The sequence below is a fragment of the Galleria mellonella genome, unplaced genomic scaffold, assembly GCF_026898425.1.
Source record: "Galleria mellonella isolate WM207_F2 unplaced genomic scaffold, CSIRO_AGI_GalMel_v1 utg65, whole genome shotgun sequence".
NCBI lineage: Eukaryota > Metazoa > Arthropoda > Insecta > Lepidoptera > Pyralidae > Galleria > Galleria mellonella.
This window is the reverse complement of record NW_026442138.1, coordinates 2,584,804-2,604,242: the sequence shown is the minus strand read 5'-3', so window position 1 is coordinate 2,604,242 and position 19,439 is coordinate 2,584,804. Positions and strand designations below refer to the sequence as shown.

Sequence of the window (19,439 nt, the reverse complement as noted above, 5' to 3'; positions counted from 1 at the left end):
AATTTATGTATGAACAAAAACACAAAATTGAATCCGAAACTTCAGAATTTCATTTCATGGTAGGCCCTCACGCTGTCAAAATTTAATAATTCTTTGTGTCAAAGGAAATGACCCTGTATATTTATTTGTAAAGGACAGTTTTAGTTTTTGTATGTAAAAAACTTGTATTTATCTTTTTCTCACCCCTCTCTCGCTCTCTCTCTTATCTCCCTTTCTCTCTCTTTCTCCCTCTCCCTCTTTCACCCTCTCTCCCTCTTTCACCCTCTCTCCCTCTTTCTCCCTCTCTCTCTTCCTCTATCTCTCCCTCTCTCTCTCTCCGTCTCTCTCCCTCTCCCTCTCTCCGTCTCTCTCCCTCTCCCTCTCTCCGTCCCTCTCCCTCTCTCCGTCTCTCTCCCTCTCCCTCTCCGTCTCCCTCTCTCCGTCTCTCTCCCTCTCTCTACCTCTCTCTCCATCTCCCTCTCTCTCTCCCCCTCTTTCTCTCTTCCTCTTTCTCTCTTCTCTCTCTCTCTTCCTCTCTCCCTCTCTTCCTCTCTCCATCTCTCTTCCTCTCTCCATCTCTCTCTTCCTCTCCCCCTCCCTTCCTCTCCCCCCTCTCTTCCTCTCTTCCTCCTCTCTCTTCCTCTCTTCCTCCTCTCTCTTCCTCTCTCTTCCCCTCTCTCTTCCTCTCTGCCTCTCTCTCTCTTTCTCTCTCTTCCTCTCTCTTCATCTCTCTTCATCTCTCTTCCTCTCTCTTCATCTCTCTTCCTCTCTCTCTCTCTCTTCCTCTCTCTCTTCCTCTCTCTTCCTCTCTTCCGCTCTCTCTTCCTCTCTCTCTCCCTCTCTCTCTCCCTCTCTCTCTCCCTCTCTCTCTCCCTCTCTCCCTCTCTCCCCCCCCTCTCAATCTCTCTCTCTCTCTTCTGCTTTTATTAAAGGATTAAAGATCTATTTTTGTCACTCATGGTTACATTTTTAATCGCCTTAAATCAGATCCCCATGTTTGGCTATGTATCTAAGCTATATCTCGTGAATCAATACATAAAGTATTTTATGTGCTAAGTTCTAAGTTCAGTGGTTTTGGCGGAAATAGTAACAAACATCCATCCAACTATCTATCGTTACAAACTTTCGCATATATAATATTAATAGGATGTTGTTATTTGTTCTAAGGAAGAAACCTGGTGCTAGTCTCGAGGGTGTCGTCGCTAAATTAGGCCAGGAGGTCAAATTAGAATGGTCCATGTGCGAAGGGACCGGACCCAAACGGAACTCCACGTCCGACAGTGAAGAGGACGTGGATGATGATGAAGCGCTACCACTGTTTAAAATGAGGTAAAACTCTCTTTGTCTAATGATAAAGTAAGTATATGTTATCACTCCTGTTTATCCCCAGGATGTAAGAGGCAATTAAAGAATAACTAAAAGATATTACGATATTCCGCGGTTTAAAATATCTGTAGTCTCTAGTAGTAGGAACGGCTCTGAATAAGCCATTCTTAGTAGACTCATACGCATACTTGCCAACGAATCACAGTAGCACATTAGGTGTTTTATGAATACCTATTCCTCACTGCACAATCTGCACAGTGTGTCTGTAGATAAGTCCATCTCGTGTAGTGTGTGCCAGGGATGACCAACCTTTTTTTTTATCGTGGGGGAAATGCATCGTGCAGGTCCATACGCCCCGAGGGAGAAATATGGCTACTGCCAGACTCCTACCGGCTAAAACCCACCACGGCATCCCTAGAGATGGCCAACTGAATGGCTAATATAGCGAAAGATGCTCAGACGCAATGCTCACACTAAAATAAATAAGTAGTTACTAAGAATAATTTTCGATTTTATATTTTCTCTCTTAATAAAATAAAAAATGCTACAATTCTACATTATGTTGTGTACTGAATTATGTTGTGTCATTTGAGATTTCAAGAAGTATGTAATTGGTAAATCGCATACGGTTTCGTCAGTGAACAGTAGATCGTGCGTCCTGTCAACTCGGTCATCCGACATATGCCTTACTGGCATATGTTCAGTTATGGCACCCATTATAAGTCGTGCTTGTGGCCTGCCTCCACTGTAGATCGTATTTATAAACTATACTTTATTTCCCTAGCCTCTTTCTAATCTCAACCTCTGGCCCCTCAACGTTTAGAAATCCTCGGAACGGTGAGGTCGTTCCGTGAGGCCTTTGAAGATCCCAGGAACTTTTTCTGCTTCTGGGCGGAGCTGGGCTGGCTGTTCTAACCATGATTCATAAGCACAATGGTCCAGCAAAGGTCCAGGTCTTAGCGCAGCAAATAGAGTCCATCTTATATTTACTCTCTATCCTTAATACGTTTTAGCCCTGAAGACGATTCCAGCTGTAGCATAGAATTCGCCGGCGATTCAGACAACAAATCGCAGACCATAGCTTCGGATGCCGTACCTGACACCCCGAAACCGCAGTCCGTACGTTTGAACCAGGTGCTCTATATACAAATGGAGTTCTGCGAGAAACACACACTTCGCCAAGCCATAGACAACTGTTTGTACCAAGAGCACACAAGAGCATGGAGGTTGTTTAGAGAAATAGTGGAAGGGTTAGCTCATGTACACCAAAGAGGCATGATACACAGAGATTTGAAGCCAGTCAATATTTTTTTGGACTCGAATGACCATGTTAAGATTGGAGATTTTGGCCTAGCAACTAAAGCGCTCACAGGGTTGCCAGTTGATGGTAAGTAAAAATTTGTACGTCCTCGAATTTACATCGTGATAAATCTCTATTACTTTTTTTTTAATATTACAATTAGTTTATTGATTTTTTTTTTATTTGAATAAGAGTTTTGTTTCAACCTTTTCCAAAAAGAAGAAGGAAGTCCTCAATTCGGTTATGTTTTTTTTTCTGTCTGTTATTTCCGTAATTCATAAACCGATTTAGACTTTTTTTTTATTTGGAAGTATGTTTTTTCAGATTGTACCCATAGAAATTTTATCAAAATCAATTTAGTAGTTCACTTTTTAAAAGAAAATAATTGTTTCTTTTTTTTTTTTGCGAAACCTAGTCTTAAATAATGTAATGTGAACTTATTAGTCACTTTATTTAATAGAGGAGAACTCTAAAGTTCAACATTGATTTATTTTACAGAAAAAGCGAAACAAGAAGAAATACAAGGTTCCTTGACTGGACAAGTATGTTTCTCTATGATTTTTATAGATTAAAATAATTTTCTTTTTTTTTTTTTTTGTTTATTTAAATATTATTGTATATAAATTAAAACGTCAAATAAATTAGTGACCTAGTCCTTACACTAGGAGTACATTTGTCTTGAAAGACTAGTTACTAACTTCTAAGAGAAAAATCTTTTTTTTTTATGCAAGTTAGAATGGCAAAAGAGCTGACAGCCCACCTGATGGAAAGTGGTAACCGTCGCCTATAGACATGAGCTACTGCTCATGTCTATAACAGTCCATGGACATAACAGAGTATACTGTTTCGCCCATGATACGATAAGGTGTTATTCCTTAATTCTGTACGCTGTAAATTCACTGCCATATCCCACTCTTCAAACCGAAATACAGTCATGCAAACACAACTGCTTCACGGTAGAAACACGAATAGGACAGAGTTGACCAAGCAAACGACTTTAGTACAAAGTCTCTCTCTGGTCTCTGATATTTATTTTAATAAAGATTATTTCTATTCCATTCAAACTAATGATGTAAAACAGTATACCTATATAAAATAGAACAAGTTTTGCTTTCTTTGATCTGTATACTTCCATCATTATAATATGTGTCTGTCTTATGTACCTAATTAGGTAAAACTAAATTTCTAAAACACTGATTCATTCACCAGGTCGGCACAGCTCTCTACTTAGCTCCAGAGCTCCTGCAGTCCACAGGAAAGGTTATATACAACCAGAAAGTCGACATATACTCCCTCGGGATCATCCTATTTGAGATGTTTCATCCCCCACTGAGCACTGGGATGGAAAGGGTGAAAGTGCTCAACAATCTCAGAACCAAAGACATATTGATGCCAAGTGATTTTATAACGGAGGAAAATGCAAAGCAAATATATGTTATTCAGTAAGTTATAAACTAGCTCTTTCTTTTCGCTCTTAGTTTATAATTTGTGAATTTTTTTTTATACCACTGAGGTGGCAAGCAAGCATACGGCCCACCTGATGGTAAGCGGTTACCGTAGCCTATGAACGCCTGCAATACCAGAGGTATTACGCGCGCGTTGCCGACCTTGAAGAAACCTCTTTACCCCCCTTTTGAAGAACCCCATGCTCGGCAGGGAGCTCATTCCATAACCTGAGTGTTCGTAGGAGAAAGCATCTCTGAAACCGCGTTGTACGCGACCATTTAGGCTGTAAGGTATGAGGGTGAACTCCCTGTCGATGACGAGCCGTACGATGATAGAAAGTGGCCGTAGGCATCATATTGAATAATTCCTCTGAGCACAATCCGTTGTATAAGCGGTAGAACACGCAGAGTGAGGCAAAATCTCTCCTAAGTCTTAAGGGTTCGATACCGCTTGCAAGCATGGGATCATCGACAATTCTCATAGCTCGTCGTTGCACTGAGTCGAAGGGTTCAAGCTGGTATCTAGGTGCTCCCGCCCATAAGTGACAGCAATACTCCATATGGGGCCGGATTTGCGATTTGTAAAGCATTAATCGCTGATCCGGCGTGAAGTAATGCTTCGCTCTATTGAGCACACTGAGTTTTTTGGATGCCAGCTTCACCTTATCTTCGAGGTAGCCACGGAACTGTACGTCACTAGAGATGTCGACACCAAGGATCCCAATGCTTTTAGAGAACTGTTGAAATATTCCATACAAGCTGATGCTCGCGACTTTGTCCGTATGGTATCCGGCCATCTGAATTAATTGTTTCAGCTTTTGCCTACCTGATGGTAAGTGGTTACCGCCTATGAACACCTGCAATACCAGAGGTATAAGGCGCATATTGCCGACCCTAAAGAAATGTCTTTACCCCCCTTTTGAAGAAACCCATGCTGTAGTCTCTTAAGAAAATCTCGGTAGGGAGTTCATTCCATAATCTAAGTGTTCGTGGAAGAAAACATCTCTGAAACTGCGCTGTACGCGACCATTTAGCTGTAGGATATAAGGATGAACTCCCTGTCGATGGCGAGTCGTACGATGGTAGAAAGTGGTCGTGGGCATCATATTGAACAATTCCTCTGAACACAATCCATTGTACAAGCGGTGGAACACGCAGAGTGAGGCAAAATCTTTCCTAAGACTTAAGGGTTCGATACCGCTTGCAAGCCTGGGATCATCGACGATTCTCATAGCTCGTCGTTGCACCGAATCGAAGGGTTCAAGCTGGTATTTAGGTGCTCCCGCCCATAAGTGACAGCAATACTCCATATGGGGCCGGATTTGCGATTTGTGGAGCATTAAATGCTGATCCGGCTTGAAGTAATGCTTCGCTCTATTAAGCACACCGAATTTTTGGATGCCAGCTTCAGCTTATTTATTTATTTATTTATTGGAAAACCAACAGCTTACAATTTATAGCTTAAAACAATAACAAATTATCCATATAAAAAGCCAATAACAGGTTTTCACTGACTTAGCGATATAAATTTGTCGTGGCTAGAGTAATTATAAAATTTAGAAGGAAATAAAAATAAAAAATTACACTATAGTATATCATAACAATAGTTACTAGATTGTGTGTGTGTGTGTGTGTGTGTGTGTGTGTGTGTGTGTGTGTGTGTGTGTGTGTGTGCGTGCGTGCGTGCGTGCGTGCGTGCGTGCGTGCGTGCGTGCGTGCGTGCGTGCGTGCGTGCGTGCGTGCGTGCGTGTGTGTGAGCTCTTTAAATGGGTATGTGTATATATATGTTTCAATGGAATTGACAAAATAAAATTAGAGGTTTTGAAGAAATATTTCAGAAAGTTTTTTTTTATAAGTTTGTTTTGAAGAGTATGTAAAGAGATCCACTTCTTTAAAAAACTTATTATAAATTGACATTATACATGCAAATATAGAGTTTCTACCATAATTTGTATTAAAAAAGGGTATTGAAAATAACGGTGTTCCACGCACACGACGGCGAGGAACATAGAATGTGATGGAGTTAAGGATGCGTGGACTATCAATATTCCCTCTGACAATATCATACAGAAATGAGGCATCCAACAGTTTGCGACGTTGGTCCAAAGTGAGAAATTTATAATATTTGCAGCCTTCTTCATAGGTCGGAAATCTATTCTTCCGCTTAAAGTTAAGGTATTTAACGAAACGAGATTGCACCTGTTCTATTCGATCCTTATAGATTTGGTAATGAGGTGACCATATACAACTTGAATATTCCAAAATGCTACGTACATAAGCAAAATATATAGATTTCAAACACTGTATGTTATCAAAATGTTCACAAACACGTTTTATAAAACCTAAGTGTTTGAATGCTTTAGTCACAACAATATTCACATGTTTGTCCATTAAGAATTTGTCATCAAAATATACACCGAGATCACGTACAAGATTGACACGATGGACAGGGACATTATCTATGGTATAATGAAATACAATAGGAGTCCTACGTCTAGTGAAACTAATAACTTGACATTTGTTATGGCTTATAGTTATTTTATTTCTTTTATAGAAATTACTTAGCGAAATCAGGTCATTTTGCAATTTATAACAATCCGAAGTATTTTTTATGACACGGTAAATTTTTTTATCATCGGCATATAATAAATGTTCAGAATTATTAACACATGTGTAAATATCGTAAAGATAGGCATTGTAAAATAAGGGTCCCAGATGTGATCCCTGAGGAACGCCAGAAGGGACATCAACAAAATCCGATCTAAAACCTCCTAATACAACTGCTTGAGATCTATTAGAGAGATAGGAAATTATCCAACGAAGAAGATCACCGTGTATACCCAACTTATTCAATTTTTGTATAAGTATACCATGGTGTACGCGATCAAACGCCTTCTCAAAGTCAGTGTATACCACATCCACTTGTCCCCCGCTTTCCATATTTTTCAAAACGTAGGATGAGAAAATAGCTAAGTTGGTTGTGGTAGATCTAAACCTAAGAAAACCATGTTGATTATCAGTGATGTTGTGACTTACTGTGGGATAGATTACAGTATACACAATTTTTATCTTCGAGATGGTCACGGAACTGTTCATCACTAAAGATATCGACACCAAGGATCCCAATACTTTTAGAGATGTTAAGAGACGTGCCCTGGAACTGTAGAGCCACAGCAAATGTTTTTTTTTTATAAATACCACTAATAGTCTGAGATGGTTTCCAGATATCAGTCAAATAGTCTATTGTGACAAACACGTGTGTGTGACGTGTGTATGTTTTTTTTATACAACTTAGAATGGCAAACAAGCTGACGGTCCATTTGATGGAAAGTGGTAACCGTCGCCTATAGACACGAGCAGTACCATGGACATAACAGAGTATACTGTTTCGCCCATGATACTCCCTATGCGTTGCCATTCCCGAGGACTCGGGTGTTATTCTTCTGTACCCTGTAAATTTACGTCATATCCCTTCAAACCGAAACGCAGCCATACAAACGCAACTGTTATACGGATTTTTTTTTTTGTATGGGTGAAAATGGTATGTTAACCCCGCCTGCGCTAACGGGATACGTTGGCGGGGCACCAGTGAGGGGTGATAGATGAGAATGAAAACAGGCCAGTTAGCCCATCATGATGAATTTAACAGGAATTAACCATGATAGTTTCCAGGGGGAACCGCGAGGAAGGCGACCTGGTTGGGTATATTACTAGCAATGGGATTCTCAGTCTCCATTACTAACAATCCCTCCCCCCCCCCACTGCATTACGGTTGAAACACGAATGGGACGTGCGCAGGTGGCTGCTGCGGCACGACCCGCGCGAGCGGCCCACGTGCGCGGAGCTGCTGGGCAGCGGGCGCGTGCCGCGCGAGGTGGCCGAGGGCGCGCTGGCCGGGCTGCTGGCGCTGGCGCACTGCGGCCGCCGCCGCCCCTACCAGCGGCTCGTGGCCGCCTGCCTGGCGCCGCGGCCCTCGCCCGCCGAGGACTACACCTACCACAACGACATGCGCGCGCGGCCCGACCGCCAGCTCGCCACGCTCGCCCGCACTCTCGTCAAGGTAAGTCGTCTCTTTTTTTGATGGGTACGCTGGCGGAGCACCAGTGAAGGGTGGTATGGTAGCCCCGCCTGTGTTAACAGGATAAGCTGGCGAAGCACCAGTGAAGGGTGATAGATAAGAATGAAAACAAGCCAGTTAGCCCATCATGATGAATTCATCAGGAATTAACCATGTTAATTTCCAGGGAGAACCGCGAGGAGGTCAACCTGGCTGGCTATATTGCTAGCAATGGGATTCTTAGTCTCCATTACTAACAACCCCCCCACCAAGGTAGTTACCTATGTAATAAAATCAACGCTCAATTGTCAATCTACCGACCGAAATAGGTACACTTGTAAAAAGTTCATATCCAATTGGTTGAAAATACTCGACTATGATGCTACAGAGTCTTTACTTATCCCACAGATGTGAGAAAATAACTTAAAAACCTAAAATTGTATATGAATGCGTACATGACAATGACACACAGCGAGAGACACGCATGCACCTACAGATACACGCATATACACACGCGCACACACACACATAACTCCCAGATTAAATTATAAGAAATTGTCTCTTCCTATAAGTTATATTAATTACATTGAATTCGCTTATTATATTACTAGCGACCCGCCCCGGCTTCGCAAGGGTGCGATGCTGCACCGCTATGTCCCTGAATTTGAAATCTGTAATATCTTCGAAAATATTCATTTAAATTATATGCTGTAAAAAGGGCCATATTGATCTATATTAAATGGACAATGTATTTAAGGTACTTGGGTGGTTAATGGGTTATCTTTAAGAGATAGACATTTACCATCGCGGACTTTTTTGTTGACCTTTTTAAGGTGTATAATACTGTAGTACATTATTTTGATTTATCTCGTGGGGTTCAGCTAGCGTTTGCAATGTAAAGTTAAATTTTAAAGATTTAAGCATTATGTATGCTGCACAGACAACGACAGCGACTTTGTTTTATACTATATAATGATGATAAGTACTTATCAAGTAATCCTGCAGAGTGAGGCCCTGGTGACCTGTAATACAGGTATTCTTATACCTATCTCACCAGTCTTTCACAATTATATTTATAATTTGATTACCTTAATATAAGCATGTCTCATTATATTCCACTGTTATGAATTGTGAAGAGAAAATAAATATCTTTAAGGAACCACTGACGAATGATACGTGACAATGAATAGGCAGCTCAGTTAGCCTAACTTTAAAGGATATTCCATGGTCATGTGGAGGTTGGTCTGACAGGGGTATATTGCTAGCAATAGTACTAATAATTTAAATAACTTAGAATAGCAAACAAGCTAACGGCCCACCTGATGTAAAGTGGTAACCGTCGCCTATAGACATGAGCAGTACCATGGACATAACAGAGTTTACTGTTTCGCCCATGATACCCCCCATGCGTTGCCATTCCTGAGGACTGAGGTGTTATTCCTCTGTACCCAGTAAATTCACGCCATATCCCACCCTTCAAACCGAAACACAGTCATGCAAACACAACTGCTTCATGGTTGAAACACGAATGGGACAGAGGTATCTAAGCAATCGACTTTTGTACAAAGTCTCCCTCTGGTAAGAAGTTTAAGTAAGTAAGAATTTAAGTAAGTAAAAGTAAGTAAAGTAATTTATGTAATTAATTTTTTTAATATTATTATGACTAGCTATATTATTTTAGTAATTGTGTAAAGATGCATTTATAGGATGTCAAGGTGAGGATCGCTAACACAGTATAAATTGCTGTAATAGCGACCTTCAACTTTGGACCATATTACTTGCTTACAGCTAGAGTTGAGTCACTTTGACCTACTAAAAAATGTTCTATTAAAACGCTATATCAATATGTTACAGGTGTTCCAGAGTCACGGTGCGGTAGAGTTCACACCACCTCTGCTCACGCCGAAAGCCAAGAGTTGGGAACAACACCCCAAAGCAGTCACTGTGATGACCGCTAGCGGTACCGTCTGCCATTTACCCCACGATCTAAGGCTTCCATTCGCGAGGTTTTTGTTGTGTTTTATTTTGATTTTATATATATTTAATTCTATTGTGTCTATGGTACCTTAATTGTACGAATAAGCTGCTCAGTTTTGGCCTAAATGCTACCAAAATTGCTTTAACATTACGAAAACTGTCGTGTTTGATTTTCTACAATCTGTTATTTTTCTGATTATTTGATTATTTTTATTAGATTGACTACAAAAGTTCAACAATCTTCCCATCAATCACCGATTGCTTTTTCGTCCATGCACGTTTTGTGATACGTGTTTCACCTCTAAACGAGGCGTCTTCAGACAATAAATCGCTGCTCGGAGCCTAATGTTGGCAGTCACAGACATACTTTTAGTAGCGGAACTAAACAAAACAATTATAATCAAATAACCAGTGATATGGGATTCCACAAAGTAATACCTAGTTTAGTAACATCATTTTTTTTTTATTTTCTTCAAACCGGCTTTTATTTTGAAATAATAATTATGTTTCAAATTAAAAAGAGGATTCACTATTAATGGCGCTATTGTCATAAAAAAAAATTTTTGAATGGAGAACAGGCGTGTTTAAAATTCTATTTTCAATATTTCTTTTTTTTTTTTTGCGAATGGCATGGCAAACTGATGGCCAACTTGATGGAAAGTAAATCGTTAACCATCGTCTTTAAATATGGGTATCACAAAATGCATTGAGATCCCCATGGTAACCTTCATGCTATATGAAAAGAGCATATTCCTTTTTAAAAGGCCGGCAGCACACCTGCAATGCCGTAGGTGTTGTGGGTGACCATGGGCGGCGGTAGTCACTTACCATCAGGTGAGCCGCATGCTCGTTTGCCCCCTGTGTTGTAAAAAAAATGTCATTCCTAAGTTATACTTCCGTACTCTGTAATTTTACTGTCATATTCAACTTCAAACCAAAATACATTCATGCAAGTACAGTTGCTTCACGGTAACATAAGTGAATCAAAATCCAAGGTTCATATACAGTTTTCTAGTTTCAGCCATTTGAAATATTAATTTGGACAATTTACAGGCACACCGCATATTCTGGCACGAAATATATGAGACGTTATGTCGTGGACAAGATATATAGAGAGAAACACGTGCCGGGGTTCCATCCACGGGAAATTGTTGAATGCGCATTCGATATCGTCAGCCCTCAGAGCGGTATGCTATCAGTTTTTGACAGTCTATTATGGTTAACTAATAAATTGACCACTGCTAAACACATGCCTTCCCCATAAGGGGAGATTTGCCAGTAATTACCACCCTTGGCAGATGGTAACCTCGCGTGTGCTAATGGTACACGCTGGCGAGGCGCCAGTGAGGGATGATAGGTGAGAATGAAAAGGCAGGTCAGTCTACCGTGATGAATACACCTGGAATTCAGCACAGTAATTTTCCAGGAGGGATCATGTGAAAGTCGATCTTGCTAGCAATAAAACTAGTACTCCGCTACTAACAATTCTTTCCCCTCTAGCAACTGCAGCTACGCTCTTAGAGATGTTTTAAGAGGGACGCTACTGCCCATTTCTCGACCATGAATCCCTTAGTCGCCTTTACGACACCAATGGGAAAGAAAAGGGTGGCTTATTCTATGCCGGGACCACCCGGCGATGTTTAACTATACTAATTTATTTTTACAACCTCAATTCACCCGCATATATAGTCATAATGCATGAGAGAGATAGCTATCGTTTGATTTTTGATGTGCGACTAATTGGAGATATTTAAAAATAAAAGTGTAAGCAAAGCAAGACAAAAAATCTCTGATCTTGTTCACACTTTTATTATAATGGTGTTGTTTGTTACTACCGCTGACACAGTTCTTAATCTATGATTCTTGCCAATTCCTTATTCAAATAATCTATACATTGTTCTAGATTCTCTATGGCCAGACGCGGAACTCCTTGTTGTGGCGAGTAGGGCTGCCTCCGCGTGTAATCTAAAAGTGACGTTACAACTAAACCACGCAGTGCTTCTGCAAACCGTACTTCTCTCTTGTGGGGTACCGCTAGACAAGCATGCAGACATATATCCAGTTCTTGTACAAGTTGGATTGGGTGAGTTAAGAGCATATAAAAGCTCAGAGTTAAGAGCATGTAGAAGCTCAAAGTTAAGTTTACCAGAGGGAGATTTTATACAAAAGTCATTTGCTTGGGTACCTCTGTCCCATTCATCTTTCAACCGTAAAACAGTTGTGTTTGCATTGCTGTGTTTCGGTTTTAAGGGTGGGATATGGCGTGAATTTACAGGGTACAGAGGAATAACACCTGAGTCCTTAGGAATGGCAACGCATGGGGAGTATCATGAGCAAAACAGTATACTCTGTTATGTCCATAGTACTGCTCATGTCTATAGGCGACGGTTACCACTTTCCATCACGTGGGTCGTCAGCTTGTTTGCCATTCTAAGTTGTATAAAAAAAAACTCGCCTTTGTGCATTTGAGTACCTCTGTCATATTTTTATAACTGGTGTGTACAATAAAGAATAAATAAATAAAAAAATAAACTATATAAATATTACAGGACGTATTACAAGATTACAACTGCAGACCCATCTAGAATCGCTTTGTATATCGACGAGGGATAAAACAAACCTCCTCCGCTTAATGGAGACCAATGTGCCCATCCAGGAGGTGAAAGAAATAGTATTTGATAGCAAATTGAGGAGTGCCAAGTGGAGTAAGAAAATCAACCAGGCATTGGACGAGTTGGAAGCTGTATATGTGAATGCCAAAGCTCTTGGCTGCGAGGTAAGTGTTCTATGTATTTCGTCATCAACCTACCTGCCGTTAACTGTCCACTGCTGAACATAGGCCTCTCCCTATTGGAGGGCTTTGCCCGTAGTTACCACGTTTAGCAAGCGAGTTGGCAACCGCAGTTAGGCTTTGGTGATGTTTAAAGAAGGCTATTAAATTCCATTAGTTGCGTCTTATAACTTTCACAGGAAGGAAGGGGGGGTGACCCATTCTATACTAGGACTACACTGCTACTTATATGTAGTCGAACAATGTTCAACTCGTCGTGTGTGTCCCCGGATAGAATCGGCTACCACTTTCTCTCCCATGAGTGTCGTAAAAGGCGACTTAGGGAGGGCGAGGGATGGACAGTAGTATCCCTCTTAAAACGTCTGAAAGCCTAACTGGGTTTTGCTAACCCGCCTGCCAAGCATAGCAACTACTGGCAAAATTCCCCTTATGCGGTAGGCGTATGTCCAGCAGTAGACAATTAATAGCTGAAATAATAATAATAATAAATGTCCAACTGAAATTTCACTGTTGAATTGTCCCAGTGTCCCATGACTGTGGCTCCGTGTTTGGCATACAACGCGAAGCAGCACAACGGTGTATTCTGGCAAATGAGCGTAGCCCGCCATTGGGAACACAAGCCAACCGCTAAACAACTGTCTGGCGACCTCATCGCGGCTGGAGGAAGGTAATGGAGATATTTGCTTGAAAGTTGTATAACAGAAAAAAAAATAGAAAAAAAAAAAGAAAAATGTGAAATAGTAACCCTGTGCACGATTCTGTGGCATCTTGGGTGTGTTTCCGGGCGAGGTACCAGTGTAGATATATCATTCCTAGGTCTATTTCAATTTACCAGAGGGAGAATTTGTACAAAAGTCGATTGCTTGGGTACCTCTGTCCCATTCGTGTTTCAACCGTGAAGAATATTCTGTTCTATTCTTAACTGTCCACTGCTGGACATTGGCCTCCTCCATAAGCCTCCTTATGAAGGAGGCCTATGTCCGGTAGTTTGTCATTAGCTGCCATCAATAGTATTATTTTAAGTGGGTCGCTACAGTCTATCCCTCGACTATTAAGTTTCCTTAGTCGCCATTTACGAAGTCCACGGGAAATTAAGGGGTAGCCCATTCTACGTCAGGACTACACGACCGCCAATACTAATACAAATAAAAAAACTATTTCGATACGTTTCTAATTTCTTTTATAAGTGTGTTTACTTACTTTTGCACTAAGTTTTATCGAAACAGGTGATACGATGGCGACGATGAAGTAAACTTAATAATTATTCACTACAGATACGACGCCCTCGTCGAAGAGTTCTGGGAGGTGGCCAGGACGGAGATGGACCAAAATGAACAGTTGAAGAGCTGCTCTGTCGGCTTCTCCATGTCGCTGGAGAGAATAGTCGCCATATTGAAAAAGATGGAAGTCGATTTACCGCCTACAATGAAAGATAACGACGTAAGAAGTTTTACCGTTATATATATATATATATATATATATATATATATATATATATGCTGATGGAGTAAGCATTGTTTTGCCCCCTACCGCTGCTTACCGGGTACATTTATGATCAAGATAAACTATGTAACAAATAACACATTACAAGATGTTATTTAAATATATTGAGCGGATTCAGACATTAGCCTCAACAAGCATCGTGATACGGTATTTTTATATATTACGAGCAATTTGAGTTTTTAGCCAATTATCAAATGTTGACCTGAATACCCTATGTTACTCGTTGATAATGTAGCTGTCTATAGGTTAAAGAATTCTTCAAAGCGGTTGAGTTCATTACAAACAAACAGTCAGATCTTTATACTTATCACACACACACACACACGCACGCACACACGCACGCACGCACGCACTCACGCACGCACGCACGCACACGCACGCGCACTCACGCACACGCACGCATACGCACGCACACACACGCACATACACGCACACACGCGCACATACACGCACACACACGCACATACACGCACACACATAAAATAAAATCTGTTTTAGTTACACCGTTTATAACTTTAGAACGGTTGGTAGATTTTAATGATCTATGTTTTGTTGGATTCGTCTCCGTGCCGAATGGCAGAATAACTATGGAAATATCAGAAAGATTGACGTAAAAAACTATAGAAAAAAATATATATATATATTTTTTTTTTCTGTAGTTTTTTACAAATTTATCCTTTTACGATCAACGCCTGTTTTTTAGTCGCAATTTTTATATTCCTCAATAGGGTTAATGTATATGGTAAAACAACGTTTGGCGGGTTAGCTAGTATATATATATATATTTTCTATAGTTTTTTACGTCAATCTTTCTGATCTAATATATACGAGGTTTGTCCGGAAAGTACGTATAAAAGTTTTTTAAAAATTTTATTTTACAATTATTCAGGTAAATCAATTTTATCCCCTTCAAAGTACTCCCCCTGTGACATAATGCACTTGTGCCAACGCCGTTTCCACTGTGAGAAGGCTCCTTGAAAGTCCTCTGGTTGTAGGTTTCTCAGCTGCCCCGTCGTAGCTTTTTTTATCTCATTTATGTCCCCCAAATGCCGCCCCCGAAGTACCAATTTGGTTTTTGGGAACAAGAAGAAGTCACACGGGGCCAAATCCGGCGAATAGGGGGGGTGTTCGGTCACCGTAATGGAATTTTTACTCAAAAACTCACGGACAACAAGAGAGGTGTGGGCAGGGGCATTGTCGTGGTGAAGAATCCAACGCCCCTCTCGCGCCAATTCTGGACGAACTCGTGCCACACGAGCTTTGAGGCGTCTGAGCACATCGACGTAGAATTTTCCATCAACTGTCTGGCCTGGAGGGACGAATTCTTGATGGACAATCCCCCGAACATCGAAAAAAACAATCAACATTGTCTTGACATTTGAGCGGGATTTTCTTGATTTTTTTGTTCGTGGTTCCCCGGATGTCTTATCGAATTAGATCGGCAAAAATTTCACGGCCATTCTTGCCGAGTTTCGAGAGAAACTTGATTACGACGCGCTGCTCTTCAACGGAAGCGGGCTCCATGCCGACGGGGTTTCGTTAAGAGGTAACTTCACAGATGGCGTGACAAGCCAGTTCGCACCGCACGGCGGTCAGACCAGAACTGAAGCATTGTTAGGGACATAAGGAAGGGGTCCTGCGCTTACCTGGCCTCCCCACTCCTCTTTCTCGCATTCCAGAACACTTTTATACGAACTTTCCGGACAGACCTCGTATATATATATATATATATATATATATATATATATATATACAGGTAATAATTGATTAGTCCGCAATATTGTATTGGCAGTCATCGCTCATATGCGTGTACGTGTCGGGCAAAGCGGGCAACGACAAGGAGGGCCAGGCGGCGGCGCTGTGCGCGGGCGTGGCGCGCGAGCTGTGGGCGGCGGGCCGGCGCTGCGCGGGCTGGCCGGCCGGCGACGCGCGCGACCTGGCGCGCGCCGCGCTCGTGCTGCGGCCCGCCGGCGCCTGCCTGCGCGCCACCTGCTGGGCCAGCCGGTAAACTCGCGCTTCTCCTTACACGTATACATACACGATCAATGGAGTTGTTTTTTGTTTACAACACGGGGCAAACGGACATGCGGCTCACTTGATAGTTTTTTTTTTTTTTTACAACACGGGGGCAACGGGCATGCGGCTCACCTGATGGTAAGTGACTACCGCAGCTCATGATCACCCGCAACACCAGCGGCATTGCAGGTGCTGCCGGCCTTTTAAAAGGGAATATACTCTTTTCTTGAAGGTTATGTTGTCGTATCAGTAAATGCTGGTATTTGGGGTGGGAGAGACCTGGTTCGAGCTGATAACTGCTTTGCGCGCCATCTGTTGAGCGAACGAGTGAACTGATATTTATTTATAATTTATTACAAGCAACACGAAATTAATGCCGCAGATATAGACGACGACACAAACAGAATATTCTGTCGTTTTTAATTATTATAGAAAAAAGATTCAACAGTTTTTACCCACAGCCCTAGTCTGTGCGTTGCGGTATAATTTTAATACGAAGAATAACTTTGTTTTTTTTTTATATTTCATAGAATTTCTCCATAAAATATTATGACATATTACACAATTTCAAATGAAAAAAAGGAGGAAAATATTTAAAGATCCGGGATGAATTTCCATTGGTTGTAGTTCAGAATAATAGTCTGAATTCACTGTTTTAGTTTTTACCATCCTGCCCCTTACACCCTATATATATATATATATATATATATATATATATATATATATATATATATATATATATATATATATATATATATATATATATATATATATATATATATATATATATGTTTTTATTTATTTGTAACATAACATACTTATTCATACGTTTAAATAAATAACTGTGTATGTCTTGAAATAGATTTATTTATTACTAGCGGCCCGTCCCGACATTTTTAACATTTCCCTTCACTGCTCTGCTCCTATTGATCGTAGCGTGATGAAAAGTATACTATAACCTGCCCAGGAGTATGAAGAATAATTGTACCAAGTTTCGTTAAAATCCGTCGAGTAGTTTTTGTTTCTATAACGAACATACAGACAGACAGACAAAAATTTTACTGATTGCATTTTTGGCATCAGTATCGATCACTAATCACCCTTCGATAGTTATTTTGGAAATATATTTCATGTACAGAATTGACTTCTCTACAGATTTATTATAAGTATAGATAAATCTGTAAATGTTGATCCGTCAGTATTGTACATTTTAATACGCTTACAGAATCCTATTTTATTAGACGTTTAAAATTGTGTCTTGTTTGCAGCGTGATAGAGGCCAAATTAGCACCTTGCGAGGTAATTGACTTCGTGAAACAAAACCTCAGCCCTACTATTCCACGAACACCAGAGGGTAAGTGATATTTTACAGCTAATTCCCACTGACAAGAGAGTTCACTCTCATTTCTTAGAGCCCGAAGCTATACGCGACCAGCGTATAGCACTGTTTCAAAGATGCTTCCTCCCTCGAACGCTCAGGTTATGGAATGAGCTCTCCATCGAGGTTTTCCCAAGAGATAATTACATGGGTATGACGACATGATGTGCTTTAAAAAAGGGATAAAGAGGTAACTTCAGAGTCGACAATGCGCGTGTAATGCCCCTGGTATTGCAGGCGTTCATAGGCTACGGTAACCGCTGACCATCAGCTGGGCTGTATGCTTGTTTATCACTCCAGTGATATTAAAAAAATACTTAGGTTATTTTGCGGACATCCTAATTTTGGATTCTATCTCGCAAAAAAACTCCGGCCGTAGCAGCCCGACCAAGTAACCGACATAACCCGAAGGATAAGCAAGCTGAAGCGGCAATGGGCTGGTCACATAGCTCGAAGAACCGACAACCGATGGGGAAGAAAGGTTCTTGAGTGGCGACCCCGTACGTGCAAACGCAGTGTACGACGACTACCGCACTAGATGGAGTGACGACCTCAAATGCATCGCAAGATGACTCAGGACCGTTCCTTATGACGGTCTATGGGGACGCCTTTGCCCAGCAGTGGACGGATAATGGTTGAAATAATAATGATGAAGATACTCAAACGATTTCAAAAATACTTTCTCCTATAGAAAAGCTACATTATCAACGAGCTATATAAGCGATGTGTTATACGAGACCATGCATTAGCCGCATTATAAAAAGAAGTACTGAACATCTCATGTCATTTTTTTTTTTTTATACAACATAGAATGGCAAACAAGCTGACGGCCCATCTGATGGAAAGTGGTGACCGTCGCCTATAGACATGAGCAGTACCATGGACATAACAGAGTATACAGTTTCGCTCATGATACCCCCCATGCGTTGCCATTCCTGAGGACTCAGGTGTTATTCCTCTGTACCCAGTAAATTCACGCCATATCCCACCCTTCAAACCGAAACACAGCCATGCAAACACTACTGCTTCACGGTTGAAACACGAATGGGACAGAGGTACCCAAGCAATCGACTTTTGTACAAAGTCTCCCTCTGGTCAATTTTAATACACTTGTAATATACATTACATATATGCCAAATCGTCCGCCATTAGATATAGGCAATAAATATAAAAATAGGGGAGAAAATATATAATTTTTTTTATAATCGAATCACAGAATAATATATTGTGGCCCTCACAACAAACAGCCTTTGACTAACAGACCTAAACGACCAAACATTTATAATTAAAATAAAGTTATTTACAACGAATATATTGCACTGTTTATATTTATATATGTTAGCATTAATACTACAATTATACCATCATTTAAATATGGAATTTTTAGAAGTCCCAAAATTCTGTCTAGTCGTGCGAAGCCGGCCCTGGTCGCTAGTTGTAATATTTTTTTTTTTCTGTTTCAGGATCAAGCAGCAGGTCAATGAGTTTGAGCGACATAGAGAAACCAAGTAACGTCACGTGTTCTATCATGTATATCACGTCGAAGGATGACTCCATGAATAGAAACACGAGAAGATTATTGGAAAACCAGGTTTGTTTCGGTTTTTTTTTAGAGTTTTATCAATTTTTCTGTGTGTATTTTTTTTTTTGTGTACTTTGTTTATTGT

The 19,439-nt window shown here is 40.8% G+C and overlaps 1 protein-coding gene across 2 annotated transcripts in view; it reads left to right on the top strand.

The window, feature by feature from the left end:
* LOC113511351 (eIF-2-alpha kinase GCN2) overlaps window positions 1-19,439 on the top strand; it is a 37,861-nt gene that overhangs the window by 13,681 nt on the left and 4,741 nt on the right. For both annotated transcript variants that reach the window (XM_052900460.1, XM_052900459.1), the window contains exons 12-25: window positions 1,147-1,308; window positions 2,319-2,692; window positions 3,104-3,147; window positions 3,815-4,047; window positions 7,849-8,110; window positions 9,962-10,113; window positions 11,138-11,271; window positions 11,988-12,167; window positions 12,634-12,860; window positions 13,400-13,542; window positions 14,150-14,315; window positions 16,171-16,382; window positions 17,663-17,748; window positions 19,236-19,363. In XM_052900460.1, the coding sequence (XP_052756420.1) occupies window positions 1,147-1,308; window positions 2,319-2,692; window positions 3,104-3,147; window positions 3,815-4,047; window positions 7,849-8,110; window positions 9,962-10,113; window positions 11,138-11,271; window positions 11,988-12,167; window positions 12,634-12,860; window positions 13,400-13,542; window positions 14,150-14,315; window positions 16,171-16,382; window positions 17,663-17,748; window positions 19,236-19,363 (2,503 nt within the window). The remainder of the gene's footprint in view (window positions 1-1,146; window positions 1,309-2,318; window positions 2,693-3,103; window positions 3,148-3,814; window positions 4,048-7,848; window positions 8,111-9,961; window positions 10,114-11,137; window positions 11,272-11,987; window positions 12,168-12,633; window positions 12,861-13,399; window positions 13,543-14,149; window positions 14,316-16,170; window positions 16,383-17,662; window positions 17,749-19,235; window positions 19,364-19,439) is intronic.